General features: G+C 35.7%; 1 protein-coding gene across 1 annotated transcript; it reads left to right on the top strand.

Moving 5' to 3' along the window:
* Positions 1 to 2,552: 2,552 nt before the first annotated feature.
* Positions 2,553 to 5,143, top strand: LOC108988306 (probable inositol oxygenase). Its single transcript, XM_018961535.2, has 12 exons — positions 2,553 to 2,590; positions 2,775 to 2,855; positions 2,987 to 3,104; positions 3,252 to 3,330; positions 3,430 to 3,634; positions 3,808 to 3,867; positions 3,974 to 4,026; positions 4,141 to 4,263; positions 4,355 to 4,424; positions 4,527 to 4,605; positions 4,752 to 4,833; positions 4,926 to 5,143. The coding sequence occupies exons 2-12, from the start codon at positions 2,825 to 2,827 to the stop codon at positions 4,950 to 4,952; spliced, it is 927 nt and encodes a 308-aa protein (XP_018817080.1). The 5' UTR covers positions 2,553 to 2,590; positions 2,775 to 2,824; the 3' UTR covers positions 4,953 to 5,143.
* The last annotated feature ends 10,753 nt before the right edge of the window (positions 5,144 to 15,896 follow it).

The following is a 15,896-nucleotide window of genomic DNA, read 5'->3' as shown; positions in this document are numbered from 1 at the left end:
GGCTAAACACTTGAAATGTTAAATGAGGATGAAATGTGGAATCAAGATTCAACTCAAAGTTTTTGCTCCAATACTATATTAAATCTCTAGTAACATGTGATCGATCGCCATAAAGTTTAATTACCCTCCAAATATCTTTTTGTAAGTTATTAATTATAGGCCTTGTTTTCTGTTGTCCTAACAGTTGCAGATATATCATTTTCAAGATATTGCTGGTATATTTTGTGAGGCGGAAGACCACAAACAAAAGTTTCTTAATCCATCAGGGTTGAGCAACAACTTGTGTTTCTTACATTAATGTTAATTAATACAACAGCTGCCCTACAAACACCGGTCAGCCCTCAAAACTTGTTGACTCATACGATCAGGAAAAAAATAATAATAATGAAAATAAAAGCCATATATATATATATATATATATACTAGCAGTAGGTAACGTCCAAGGGACGTTTGCCTAATTTTCTTTTTTATTTATTTTTTCTAGTGATTGAGGAAGTATTTTTTTTAATGATGTTGTAAATTTTTTTATTTTTTTAAAAAATGTTTATGATGATTAAAAAAATACATGAAAAAAAGAAAATAAAAATAAAAAAATGAAATACACATTCAGGACATATTTTTGGGCTACTTTTTCGTTAGTTGTAGCAGTTCTCTTTAGTTAATTAAGAATATTATCATATTTAAATTATGTTAAAACTCTAATTATTTATATAGTTATACTTTTTTAAAAATATTTAACAAAATTTCGTCATTTATTTAATGATGAAATATTAGTATTTTATAAATTAAATTTGATAATTTATTTATGATATGATATTTATACGTTAATTATTTATTTTAAATTAATTTAAATCAGTATTTAAATTTTTACTATTTGATCAAATTTGGAGAGTTATGATGAAGGGTTAGATTTAAATCCTAAAAAATTTCATTTTCGTCTCGTTTTCTCTTTCTCCCTCTCTCACCTTTTTTTTTTTACCTAGTGATTAAGGAATTGTTTTTTAATGATGTTGTGAATTTTTTATTTTTTTTAAAAATGTTTATGATGATTAAAAAAATACATGAAAAAAAATAAAAATAAAAAAGTGAAATACACATTCAGGACATATTTTCGGACTACTTTTTCGGTAGCAGTTCTCTTGTAATAATTTTTGTGATATTTTGTGATGATTTTGTAAAGAGGATTGCTGTGAGGATGTAGAGATGGATGAAAAAGGGAAGTGTAAAATAAGAATATTGTTTATCATTGTTCATTACTATTCATCAGACGATACACACTTTTAAATATAAGGAGATATATATACACATACATATATAAAAGGTTAATTGGCATCCTAGTATAGTAAGGTCGGCAATGACAAGCGTCAGAACGGCCAGACGACAATAATTAATTAGTTCATATTTTTTTTATTTTTTTTTCTGTTTTTGCTATTTATTTGATTCAGTGATTGCGCTGATCTCTAGAATGGACTTGATTACTTTGAAATTAGTGGTACTTGTGTAAAATCCTGTATGGCGTAAGATTTTCTAATTGATAAGAAAAAGCACGTTTGCCACATCTTTCAAATTGAAGAAAAAAATAAAGTGTAATTTCGAATATTAAAATAGTCTAATAAATAAGAATAAAATTATTATTTATTTATGTTCATCATTTATTATGAAATTTAAATTATATTAAAAATTCAAATTAATTAGATAGTTTTTTTCTCTTAAAAATATACAGTAAAATTTCATCATTTATTTAATGATGAAAAATTAGTATTTTATAAATTAAAATTGATTTTTAGTGTATGATATAATAAACAGTAATAGGATATGCGAAAAAAATATGCGAAGAAAAAAAAAACAGCTTCTTTATTGTTCATTTAAAACTCAAAAATTAATATTTTTTTTTCCACTTTTTCTTTCTTCCTCTTTCTTAATCCCTACGCACGATTGCGGTATTACGTTGTACATTGGCATTCACATTGACAAAAAAAAAAAAATTTTTTACTGTTTATCATACTGTTGATGAATAGTAATAGGGTATGCGAAAAAACATGCGAAGAAAAAAAAGCTACTTTACTGTTCATTGAACAGTAATGAACAGTCACGTATAGACATTTTAAGTAATAGGCAGATATAATATATATTTACGTGAGCGTTCTATCTAGGTTTATGATCTTTTCAGCATCGGTTCCAATTGAGGGGGCGTATTCACCTAAATGTTCTGTCACCATGTTCAATAGATTAAAGTGATGAACATGAATAAAGACCTGCGAAATCAATGGATGAAGAACGTGAAGGACAGATAGAACCGACCAAAATAGATGCCTTGTTTCTGTAGCCGTGTTGACTACCCAAGTCAGGCACAAATTCCAAGAGCTTTTGGTGGTTAATTAAGCTAGCTAGAGCTTCTGAAAAATATATGTAAAATATATAACTAGGAATTATACAAAGGTGATTCTCGTGGCTATAGTTATTTTGTTTTTTTGTTTTTATGTGGCGTCCTAATCATCTTCTCCCAAAATCATAGCTCAGCAGTTGCTTTTAAGCCTCATCCTGGCAACAGAATCGAGAATACGAGTAATTAAAATCAGCTCTAATTTGGGTAAATTATCTCAATTTGTTCTTTCTTTTGCATGCAGATTACGATTGCCATGAATTTTTTAGACAATCCAATCACACAAACACCATCCTTTTTGACCAGCCTTACCTAATATCAGTGAGTAACCTTTCATGCATGCAACTATAAACAATGTGTAAAATGACATTTTCTGCATCTGACCTTTCAGGAAAGCCTTTATTCTCTGCTTTGCTTCCCCTGCTTCGGTTCTAAGGGAAAATGACGATTGCCGTCGAGAATCCAGGGCTCGGTATCACTTTGATCCCCATGATCTCCTTCTTCTTCTTTCGTCCATGAAGTTTGTATTTTTGTTTTCTTTCTGGGTTATAAACATTTTGCAGTCTGAATGTTGTTTTTCTCTTGTTTGGAAATTAATATCAGGGTCACGAGTAGAGGATAAGAAGCAATCTTCAGACTTGGCACAGAATGGTGGACATGCAACACCAGATGCTGCTGGATTTGCCATGCCGGACTCCAACGCTTTTGGCCAATCTTTTAGGTTTCAATACTTTTCTTCCTCATGTCTCAGGGTTACTCAGGGCTCCAACTATTCATGCACCATTTATGACACGTGATAACTCACCTCATCACAGGATTCAAATTTATTTTTTTTGTTTTCTAAACATTATTATGAAATGGGTGGCAGGGATTATGACGGAAGCGTAAGGCAAAACACAGTGGAGGAATGCTACCGGTTGAACCATGTTAACCAAACATATGATTTTGTAAGCACAGTTTCTCCAAGTTGATGCTTAAAACAGTAAACTAACTGGACTGCATGGATTCAAGTAATTGATATATGAAACTTGGAAATCAAATTGCAGGTAAAGAGAATGAGGGAAGAGTATGGAAAACTGAACAGAGCAGAGATGAGCATTTGGGACTGCGCTGAACTGCTCAACAGTTTTGTGGATGAAAGCGACCCTGATTTGGATGAGCCTCAGATTGAGCACTTGCTGCAGACTGCTGAAGCCATAAGAAAAGACTTTCCTGATGAAGATTGGCTGCACCTGACTGCCCTTATTCATGGTAAATACCCCCCCATGCATGCAAGTTCCTAGTTTTGTTCTAAGGAAAGGCTAACATGTACACTATCTATTCCTTGAATTTGTATGTTTATTTACTTTATATATATATATATATATATATATATATATATATATCAATTGGATGTAACTGATTCTTGCATGGGATTTTTTCAGATCTTGGAAAGGTTCTTCTTCATGAGAAATTTGGAGAGCTTCCTCAGTGGGCTGTTGTTGGTAAGAAATTTGCTTTTTACCAAATAAATTTGAAGCACAGTATTACCATTTTTTTTCTTTTGTGTTTTGGGTCATTTCAATCTGAAGGTGAATTTTAATGTTGCAGGAGATACATTTCCTCTTGGTTGTGCTTTCGATGAATCGATTGTTCACCACAAGGTCTTTCTCTTGATCTCGAGATAGAACATATAATTAGATAATTTTTGTTTGATATGAATATTTATGGCCAGACAAGTGAAAGAGATCATTGCTTCAAATCTTGTTGTGTTGCAGCACTTCAAGGGCAATCCCGATCACAAAAATCCTGCTTACAACACCAAACTTGGAGTCTACTCCGAAGGATGTGGACTAGAAAATGTGGTCATGTCATGGGGACATGATGACTACATGTACTTGGTATATACCCTCTGAACCTTCCAACAATTGATTAAACCTCTAATATAATTTCAATAAGACAATCATAATAAGGATGTTTCCAAATCTCCAGGTGGCCAAGAAAAATGGAACAACTCTACCATCAGCTGGACTGTTTATTATCCGATATCACTCATTTTACCGTAAGCATAGTTTTCGTTCTCCAAATTTTCCTGTAAATTTGAAAGATGGACAATATCCTGAGATTCTCAAAAAATATTTTTTCTTGTCTGTCCATGTTGCAGCATTGCACAAAGCAGGAGCATATCAATTCCTGATGAATGAAGAGGATAAAGAGAACTTGAAGTGGCTCCAAACATTCAAGTAGGCTTAATAATAATCTGTTTCTCTGTTCACGTTCCTTTCCTGCTAACTAGTGTTGATCTTGGCCCTGAAGTATTCATTTCTTATTGACTTGATTGCTAAAACCAGACTCATTTTGTTTTATTCTAAAAAACCATCATGTACAGCAAATATGATCTCTATAGCAAGAGCAAAGTTCGAGTTGATGTTGAAAAGGTTAAGCCATACTATCTATCACTCATTGCAAAGGTGTGTACCCTTTCATAATTATGCGCTTTGGAGATTTTCAACACTTCTTTTTATAAAATCTCTTTAAAAATTGGGTTTCTTTTTTCTTGCAGTATTTTCCAGCAACACTCAGATGGTAAGCTATTCCTTGGATGCCGCCTTTTCGGCTGTGCTTCAGTTCATTTAGACATATATATAATATATATATATATATGTGTGTGTGTATATATTTATGTATAAAGAAATTCTATGATCAGCATCAAGAAGTTCTTGTAATATTACTATACAATAATGAATAAATTAAAGTGAACCTGGCGAAGTTTCTTGTTCAGTTTGTACTTTTGAATTACTTGTTGAGTTGTTTTTGGAAAAGGGAATTGAGTCCCAACAGTAAGAAAACAGTAATTCTTACATATAATAAGACGTACTCATGAAGATCCACATCATAATTTTTTTGTTCGATCCATTCATATTGGCAAATGGCAATCATCAACTGAAGAATATCCTCAAAATCATCTGAAAGGCAAAAGATTAGGCTATTCCGTCGACTAATTAAGTTCACTTTGTTTTCTCTTTTGAAGTTTTCATTTATTGTATAAAAAAAAAAAAATTGGGTACCGTACTCTTTCTAAAAAAAAAATAATTTATTGTATAATGTAGTGCCTTTTTTACTGATCGAGTCACCCTTCACGTTTCTTTCGTCCTGCTTTTTCAATGGTTACATGATATCCCCTTTTTCTATATTTTTTCTTTTTTAAAGTTTCAATTGTGAAGTTTTTAGCCTCGATCGGATGCAAGTAATTGGAATACAACATATACGTAACTCAACAGGCCAGGTGACTGTATCATAAAACAGAAAATAAATCATATATATATATATATATATATATGTATGCAAAGGACGTGTTTTACATTACCAACTACTCGGATAACCTGCAACAAATGAGAGGTCGGTTGGGTTCCTAGAGGAGTTCCAATGCCTAAGTTAGAGAGATGTAATCTCAATATAAGGCTATAAGCATGTAAGTAAGAATTAATCATTTGCTATACCTTCTGATGACATTTATAGAAGTGTTGAAGACGTAGATAACCATTAAATCTAAAAGTTCATCTTGAATAATTCCTTAATAAGTGGATGAGATAACCACCCTGATCTATCGGCATTATCATATCACACGATTCGTGCCATGGGCTCTTGGGCCATGAGTCTCCCAGTCTTAGGCCTGTAGGCTGAGTTTGTCCTTTAGTCAGGGCTTATTGTCATGGGACCTGAACATCCGTTCCAATATAGTATGTCCAAGTTGTATAGTACAAAGTATTGGTATCGATTGATAAAAGTAGGATCGTTATCGAGCTAATTGCGTCGCATGTGAGTCATGAAAAACTTATCGAGCAAATTGCATGCTATCCGGAACATCTTTATGGACATGATGTACAAAAGTAAATGCTGGATGATCCACATCATGATCTTTATCATGTCTCTCTCAATATTCTAGATCCTAAAATTCAAACATATATAAATTCTAAGGAACTATATATATATATATATATATATATATATATTATAAATATAATCATTCCACAAATTAATGAAGCTTGAAAATGATTGATATCTCTCATTTTAGAAAGATGATTTACTAGTGCGCTCTCTCATTTATGGTAGATAAATACCATGGAGTTATGTCTATAATTGCTAAATAAATCTGATCACTCCATCATGTAACCGATCAAATATTAAAAAAAAAAAAAAAAACAAAGAGATGTTACTCTTCCCATGCGTTAGTGTTTAAATAATATGTTGGCATACCTTATAACAAAACTTAGTTCAATTGAGTTGTAAATATGTTGAATAGAGTCTAAGTTGCAACTCCTTCAGCTATATAACTTTTGGGATTGTGGGGAGCTTAATTAATGGCATTGGAAAGCTTACTCAATTATCTACAAATTTATGTTCCATAACAATCTTCAAACTCTAACGTTATTTGGTCAAAATAGATCAACAATGTCACTGTAACATCCAAGCCCAATCTTGGCCTAGGCTTACAAAGAAGTCAGTAGCTGAGAAAAATGACGTTTCATATAAGTAGGTTTTATTTTTCCCTCTTTTTTTCTCCCCCACCTCTTACGGTTTCCTCTTTTCCCTAGATTTTTCTCCCTCATTTTCTCTTCTCCCAGATACTACCTCTCCCATTCACATCACATTTCAACTCTCCCTCTATCTCCCCGCGCCCCATGCCCCATCTCTTCATGCCAACTCAATTTATATTCCACAGTCATAGTGCGCCTTACCTCCATTCAATTCACGGCAACACCCACGTCCAACAATCAAACCAAGAGCCAACAACCACAGACCACTACAATCCACCCCACGCAATAACTCAACCAGTTTAACCCTCCACAAACCTTAATCACGGCAACACCAATGTGAGCCTCACCACCACCCCACGTCGAGCAAGCCACTATTTTACATTAAAAACAACCAAATCAGTCGAGAGAGTCAGAGATCACCACGAAATCGATAGGAACAACAAGAGCAACTCCAACACTGAGAACCACCAAGCATCGAATCCCAACCGTGCCCAACCACCCTCACCCAACACCAAACTAAAACCATCGTACAAGGCCCCAACCGATGCACGGAAGCCTCTGTTTCCCCTCACTGAAAAAAAAGAACACCTAATGCTATAACCAAGCACCATTGCCCACTGCCACCACTCGGTTATTCCAGTCCGCAACCACCAATTTCTGAGCCTCCTCTACACTGCAGTAGCCACGTTCAGCCCTTCACATCAGCCACTGCACAACAGTGCCACGAGAAGACTGAGAGCCACGCTGCCATATGACCGCTACAAGCCTCACTGGAAACAACTGAGTCGACCAGCTTCAAGCCACTCCCATGGAAACATGCACACGGACGGAGGGAACACTAGCCGACGTCCTCTGTTTTCCATAACAAAAATAGAGCTGCCAATCTTGAGACTAACTGACTCCCCATCTTAGTCGAGAGCCATCATTTAAGGCCACATCCCACCTCGGCTAGCCCCTAGCCATGCACGGGCGTCCACTATAGCTTCACCGTCGTACCACATTGCAGCCACCACGAGCCGCTACAAACTGACGTTGGGCCTTTAGACGCCGGGTTCACTTTGCAACTTGCCTATACAAATCCTCAATCCTCACATCCTGAATGCTACAATCATGGTGTGAGACTTCCTCGTTCGGAACCTGCCCATGATGACCACGACCTCGACCTCGACGACCAGCCATGGAAACTGATGAGATATGACCCCAGTAAAGATGCTGAATCTCTGATGCCAACTGACGCCGGACATAATAGAGATTATTCTGCAGGCTGGTTTCAATAGATAATTCGCAGGAAAGAGAGACAAGAGAATCGCCCAAAACATAGAAAAAATGACTAATGTTTAATTCAAAATTGTCAAAATCCAAGAATGACGAAATCAACCCACAAGCCATGCTGTAATAGCTGAAAATCGACTATATCAGAATTTTATCAAAAATAGAAAAATTTCAATAATCACACCAAAAATAAATACGTAATAAAAGAAGTAATGTAACAAAAACTCGGCCCAAATCGGGTTCAGAATCACTTCCTATACGATAAATGAAATATTACCATAAAAGGTAAAAAATCACTAAAAATAGGGATTCAGAGGGGAAAACAGTGGGTTTTGGCCTAAAACAGTATGCACACAACGTGCATGCCTAAAAGAGCTTTCCGAATTGGGGTCATATGCATGATTCTGATACTCATAGCCAAAGTTATGACCAAAATACCGAAATGTGCCCCTATAAAGGAAATATCACAATTTCCTGCCATCTTGGCGCTGATCTACCATTTCGAGGTATTTTAGCATAATCAATGTGCAATCTCACAATTCAGCATCATCTGATTCGGATCCTCCTGCATCACAAACCTAAGCTAAGAGCTATTCGGCTAGCTCTAGCCCATGTACGTAGCCACTGTTGAAGCACCTATGGCATCGCCATGAACAACCTTCACCCAACTTTGGCCTTTCTCTCTCCGTTAGTGTTTCTCTCTCTCTCATGTTTGCTCTCCTTTTAGCTCACCAATATCCTTCTCTCACATGCCCATAATTACCATTTGTTAGGTAGATATAGAGGGTGGTATCATGTGTTAGGATACACTTGAGCGTAAAACTTGTTTGTTTTGGCTTAAATGAATTTGTGAGAGATCGGCCTATGAAAGATTAGATTATTTTTAGAAAATGACAGAATGTCAAGAAATTGAAGTTGGGTTACAAACATTAGTTTTTTTTTTAAGTGGATATTGCGGGAAAAACCATTTTAGCGTGACATGTTTAATGATGTTAATCGAGAGAAATTAGATGTTGGGCTTGGTAATATTTTTAGAGTTTAATTATATAATTATTCGCAAAAAATATGTGAAAATCAAAATATTTTGGGGAGAGTCGATATTTTAGGGCTCTAAGGATTTTTAGACATTAAAGAAATATACATTTTTATATATATCTGGTTTTAACTATGAAGTATGTGTTCAATTGAAAATCAGAGAAGTTCAAAAGTCAAAGTATGCGAGGTTCTATGCCTAGAATTTGTATAAAAGAAATGGACTGAGGTTGATTTTGAAAAAATATAAATATTTTTTTATGAAAAGAAATTTGAAATATCAGTTATTTGTTCTATATTACTCATGAAATCTGTATAAAAGAGAAAAGTCTTTCTGTCATGACTGGTGTAGACATTAGCTATATTTTTTGCATTTTGTTTATCAATTATGCAAAATGAGTGAATATGAAATTTGAGAATTTGTGCATGGTTATATGAAGATGCTCTGAATATGTTTTGATTATGTGAAAATGATATGATTATGCTCAATACTTTGGTTTGATATGATGTGGTATCTGAAAACTTTTGGCATGACATTCTAATTCTATATTTGCCATTGTTTCTGCTCTGCTTTTCTCTAACCTTACCACAAGTATAAAACTGTGACCTCTATTTGGGTTGGTACCAACTTCTCTGACTCTGAGTGCACCTACTTTGGAAACAAAGTGGTTTTCTACGTGGTATTTCCTGTGTGCACACTCGGGATTTCGAGAATGATAAGGGGGAAAATTAACTTTTGTCTCTGTCCGGTTTGGCCATTGGGGATAGCACAAGCCTACCATTGAGGTTAAACATGGCCTTTGTTCTGGTATGATGCTCTGATATGATATGATATGAGATGATATGATGATGGTGTTCAGTTATGCTATGCCAAAGGACTTCTGAATATGAATGTTTTGAACTGTCACTCTGATATTCTGCTAACATGTCTTGAATCTGCATTATGAAACTAAATGTTTTATTTTGCATTCTAAACTATGTGAAAAGACTCATGTTTACATACTAGTATATATTCTTTGTTTATTGAGTTGTTGATAACTAACTCTTTATCTCCACAATATTTTTCAAATAATTTGAATGTTTCAGTTGATGATCAAGATTAGGGATTATGAGCGAAATTATTTAAGTATAGTGGGTTAAACACAAAAAGGATGCCATGGTGACTGGAGAATGTTATTAAGCAAATTTTTCGTGCTCTAATGATGTGGTATGTTGAGAGGTAGATGTTTATATTAAGACTTTGTGGTGTTCCTGGTTAATTATTTTGGAGTATTTGGTTTAAAACAAAGAGATTTATGTGTAATTAAGAGTTTGGAGCTTATATCTATATTGTGAGATATGATTTTAAGTGACAAGTAGTAACTCTCCGATCCATTCGGGACTGGGGCGTTACAGCTACGACAGAAAAACTAGACAAAAAATTCGCTAGACAGTTGCTCGACATTTGGCTCAAGCAAAAATTTCGAGAAACACTTTTCACTGGGGCTTGGACTCTCTAAGTGGCCTACACAATCCTTAAGTATATAGAATAATATGCATGACTTCTAGGGTGTGGAGAAAGGCCAAAACTGTCGTATTCATTGTATTCTTGAGAGGAAAAATCCTAAGAAGATTTATTGAGTATTCAAGACTAATTCTCTCTTGATAAACAGACCTCCATTATATTGTGCCCGTGTTCGATTATTATTGATTCCATTGATGTGGACATATTTGTTGGTCGGAAGGATTTTCGGAACTACATAAGTGCAAAGATTGAGTTGGTGCTCATAGTGAAACTATAGAATGGTCGGCTATTCGAAACTGCTAGGGTGCAGATATCGAGTGGGATATTTGGGGTCTTGCAAGTTACATTTAGTTATTTCAAGGCCGGTCTTGTAAATGTTTCTAAATTGGTTATAACAGACTTAATTTTTATAGTGATTTCTAGAGTGATTTTAGATTTTGAAGATGTTTTCAAATGAGTTTCCATTTCGTTACTAAAATTGATATTTTATTGATTATCACTTGTTATTAGATTGATTGATTTTTAATTTTAATAGTTTAATAAAGTTTGGAAACACGTATTGATCCCCTCCGCCAGATGTATTTGAAATCAAAACTACTAATTTTTCGTTATGTATTTGATGGTATATTACCTTCTAGGAAAATGCTACTCATCCCGCACTAAGGTCCCGTTCGGCCATCCCGCTTGACGTGGCAATTAAAATATAAAGTGCAAAGCAATAAAATTAATAAGGGGCAGAGAAGAACGCACGCGGGCAGACTAACGCCCCCGCACCCGAGCTTCCTTCGCGAGCAGAGACCCCAGACCCCGTTCGGACCCAGACCCCGCGAGCAGAGAACCCGTTCCGACCCAGAGAGCGCGAGCAGAGAACCCGTTCCGACCTCATCTCCCTTACCTCCATCTCATCGCGCGAGCAGAGCTTCCTTCGCGAGCAGAGACCCCGCGCAGCGCGCGCAGAGCTTCCTTCGCGAGCAGAGACCCCGCGCAGCGGGCGCCCTTCGCGAGCAGAGACCCCCAGCCCCACGAGTTCGAGCACCACCACTCTCGGCCATCTCTCCGTCGTCGGACCCAAGGTTTGTTTCCCTTTCTCAGTTTCCTGCAATTGATGTCCGAAGGCTTATTTTCGGTTTGGGTTTGTCTGGAATTCGTATTTTCTGCAGAGCTATGTTGTTATTATCTCAATGTATTGTACTAAGGAAGGGAAATAAAATAGAAAGATGAAGAAATTTGTGAAACAAGAAATTGCACTTTACATGTTTGTGCAAATGCTTGTGAAAACCGAATATCAAAATGGGTTGGGTAAATTAATTGCCGGGGGTGCTACTATATTTGTTATATATATATATATATATATATGCATGTTTGGAGATGTGGAAGTAGTGTTGATGATTTACATTTGAAAATGCTACTGTGATGGCGCCTGCTGTGATAATACACCCAAAATTGAAATTGTTTGAGAATAAGCTAGGCAGGCGTCTAGAGATTAATTTTAGCTAAGCTTGAGTACTTAGTAGTACTCAAGAGATACTAATATAACCAATTGTCGTAAGAAGATGCATCCTATTCTCTATCCTCGACCATGCATCTTACTGCAAAGTTTACAATGCAGTTCTTATTTATGGAACACTATCTGCTTTGGAGACTTGAGATTGGAACTTGACAACTTTGATATCAAGTTGTATTGCACCAAAAACCTCTGGTGGGCCTTACACTTAATTCAGAAAAACTCTGTGAGTTGAATGTAAAAATTAGTCTAGAAATTACTTGCCATCCTCCTGTTGGCATCTGCTATATATATTATGACTAGGGATCCGAATCTCATCCTTTTCAAAACTCAATCAATGAGTGGCAACATGATTTTGATCTGGATCTAAATGCTATATCAGCAATGTTTATGCAATGTCTCCCCAATTATATATATATTTAGACCTGCAAAATCAGATGAGTTGCTTAACTTAAGGTTTATATCACATAAAAACTTGTGTCCCGGTATATAAAATATGAAACGCACGAGTGTTGACACCATCTCGTCCAACACAACATGGCATTAGCCAATCTATGCAGTTCAGCCAGCCTCTCTGGGAGACAAGAGGGCAGTGTCACTCTTAGTAGTAGTGGCATGTATATAATTTGAGCTGTCACTCTTAACGCTTTTCATCTTCAATCATGTGATTTTCATTCAACTCCATGTATATTTGTTAATTTATTAGTTGATGTTAATTTATAAGCTAGATGTGTTGTCTACCATTTTTTCAATTAATGAAGAAAAGCATATCTGAACCCGAGCTATGTTGCCTCTTCCTGCACGAGACTAGATATTCTACAATGTCGGAAGCACGTAGTAGCACTAGCAATATCTCACGCTCAAAGAACACTTGTCAAAATGAATACCCAATATGCTTTTGTGGTATTAAAGCATGCAGACGAACTGCGCATACAGAGGATAATGACGGGCGTCGATTTTTCACGTGTCAAAACTTTCAGGTATCTCAAATCTAAATTTTGTTTGCTATAAAGTGAATGGTAATCCTTGTTTCCTAATGTGTTGGCTGATTTTGCAGGCTGGGCATTCTTGCGGATATTTTTGTTGGTATGACCCAGAAATACCACCATATGGCGAGAAGAAAATCAACCGTTTGAAAAACGAAATTGAAAAAATACAACTAGCAATGGATGTCCAAACAACTCGACGTCGACTAGAAATAGAGATTGAGAGGCGCAAGAGAAATGTTGAGAGAGTCATTGTAATTTTAGTAATTTCAATGTCATGGATACTTTGTTTAGCCTTATTTTTTGGAGGAAATTCTAAGACAATATGTAATGTTTGAATATGTAATCTTTGAAATTAATTTCAATGTGATGGGTACTTTGTGTAGGCTTATTTTGAGGGAAATGCTAAGACAATATGTAATCTTTGAAGTTAATTTCAATATTATGGGTACCTTGTTTAGGCTTGTTTTGAAGCAATTTCAATGACGATTACAAAAACAGATTCAATACAATCCCAATATTACATAAACATGATCTAAACACGTCAATACAAAAATAGATTCAATAATATCCCAATATTACATAAACATGATCTAAACACGTCAATACAAAAATAGGTTCAATAATATCCCAATATTACATAAACATGATCTAAACACGTCAATACAAAAATAGGTTCAATAATATCCCAATATTACAATATAAAATTCCAAGTACAAATTTGTCTCTTGGCAACTACCAATCAAAAATAACTGAAGTCTTGATGAAAAGCTTCCGTAATGTTGTCCTATAAAGGCATAAAAAATATTGTCAGTAGCAACACAATTCAGTAAAAAAATTATCAAAAGATTTTATTTTTACATTACTTGTGAGTGATGAGCAGTTGAAGGAGTTGAAAAAAATTCCGGCGCATGTGTCCAAACTTGACTTTGTTCATCCTAGTGTTGAAAGTATAAATTAAAAATAAATTAAAAAAATAACTACAAAAATATTCAAGACCAAGTGAATTGTAAATTTAGTATACAAAATTTATAAAAATGAACCTCAACTTGGTTGTTGTGCAATCGCCTTTTCGTACTCGATTTCTTAATACTCTTCTCAGCGGGGTGCACTTTTCTCTTAGACGGTGGTCTTCCCTTACTCCGAACTACCAAAGGACTAAGAACTCTAGGGGTTGAAGCCTCCGTCGAAGGAGCTGTATCAACTGTGTTGCTAGTGTCATGATCAGCGATACCAGGGTACTGCGTCTTCAACTGTTCTATCTGACTAATCAATTTAACACAACTGCTCTCAGCCTTTGAAGCATTGGAACACAGTTCATAGAAACAATTTTGGATCCTATCGTACCTTCGTGCATCGTCGATGCTAGTAGTGTCATAACTACTTTTCACGAAGGTGTATTTTCGCTTAATATCTTTTCTCCACCGATCCAAGATGTATTTTGATGGTATTGTATGTTGGCCCATTTGAGTTAATACACGGAGAGCGTGTCTACACAAAATACCCCTAAACTCAAATAACTTACAACTGCATTTCACATCAAGGGGATCTTGATCAACTTCCACATTAAATGTTACACGTTTTAATAAGTCATTACCAACTTGAATCTCATCCACAACAACGAACATATATCTACCATCCTCACACCCCATCTCCTTAGTAGTCAAATATAAAAATCCTCGCAATTCCTCTTGTACCTCTTTGAATTTAGTAAGAGTATATGCACTTTGAAATTGCTTCTCAAGAGGATAGCGACTGATGCAAGGAATGTCCGTGTTAAAGGAATTAAAGTTAGCAATTGCTTCATTCTCTACCTTCCTCCTAAGGGCCGAATCATACTGGTCAACAAATTGCTTCAGAGTAGTTCTAGAGTGAACATAATCGTCAAAAAATGCATTCATTCCTTCACTTCACTGTGTGGTAGACATTCCTGCCCAGAATGTGTCTCTAACATAGGCCGGCACCCAATAATGTCGATCACTATACAATGATACTAACCATGCATTCTCATGCAAATCATATGTATCGAGCATACGGCACCGATGTTCATCAAACTCATGCTGACTGAAAGAGTCATATACGCATCTATGTATGGTACTCTTTATTTCCCCGTATCGACAATGTGAGCCAAATTTCTCAGGAAGTTTTTTCATTATATGCCACAAGCAGAATCGATGCCTAGAAGTTGGAAACACCCTCGATATTGCAATTTTCATGGCCTTGTCTTGGTCTGTGATGATTGCGTTTGGCGGTTGGTTATTCATACACTGCAACCATGACTGAAACAACCACTCAAATGTATCTGCGTCCTCATTGGATATCAATCCGCAACCGAGTAGGATTGACTGTCCATGGTGGTTCACACCCACAAACGGTGCAAAAGGCATTTTATAAGCATTAGTGAGATATGTTGTATCAAATGTAATAACATCCCCGAATGATTCATACACAGCTCTACTCCGAGCATCTGCCCAAAACACATTCTTCAACCGCATTTCATTGTCAACGTCAATCTTATAATAAAACTCCGGATTTCTTTTTTGCATATCTTCGAAATAGTTACATAGAGCTACACCACCTCCAACCCCGAGGCGAAGTCGTCGTGCTTTGTCAATGTAGTTTCGACACTCCTTCTCCCCGAATGCGCAATTCTCATAACCCCCCGCCTCAACAACCAAAGACTTAAAATTTTTGGACA

Source organism: Juglans regia, chromosome 13 (genome assembly GCF_001411555.2).
Source record: "Juglans regia cultivar Chandler chromosome 13, Walnut 2.0, whole genome shotgun sequence".
Classification (NCBI taxonomy): domain Eukaryota; kingdom Viridiplantae; phylum Streptophyta; class Magnoliopsida; order Fagales; family Juglandaceae; genus Juglans; species Juglans regia.
The sequence above is the reverse complement of the archived record's forward strand: the minus strand, read 5'-3'. Positions and strand labels throughout refer to the sequence as shown.

Excerpts from the sequence above, each read along its gene's own strand:
- LOC108988306 (XM_018961535.2), top strand. The coding sequence starts at position 2,825 with ATGACGATTGCCGTCGAGAATCCAGGGCTCG. Across the intron at positions 2,856-2,986 it reads CGTCGAGAATCCAGGGCTCG|GGTCACGAGTAGAGGATAAG; the intron begins GTATCACTTTGA and ends AATTAATATCAG. Across the intron at positions 3,331-3,429 it reads TTAACCAAACATATGATTTT|GTAAAGAGAATGAGGGAAGA; the intron begins GTAAGCACAGTT and ends ATCAAATTGCAG.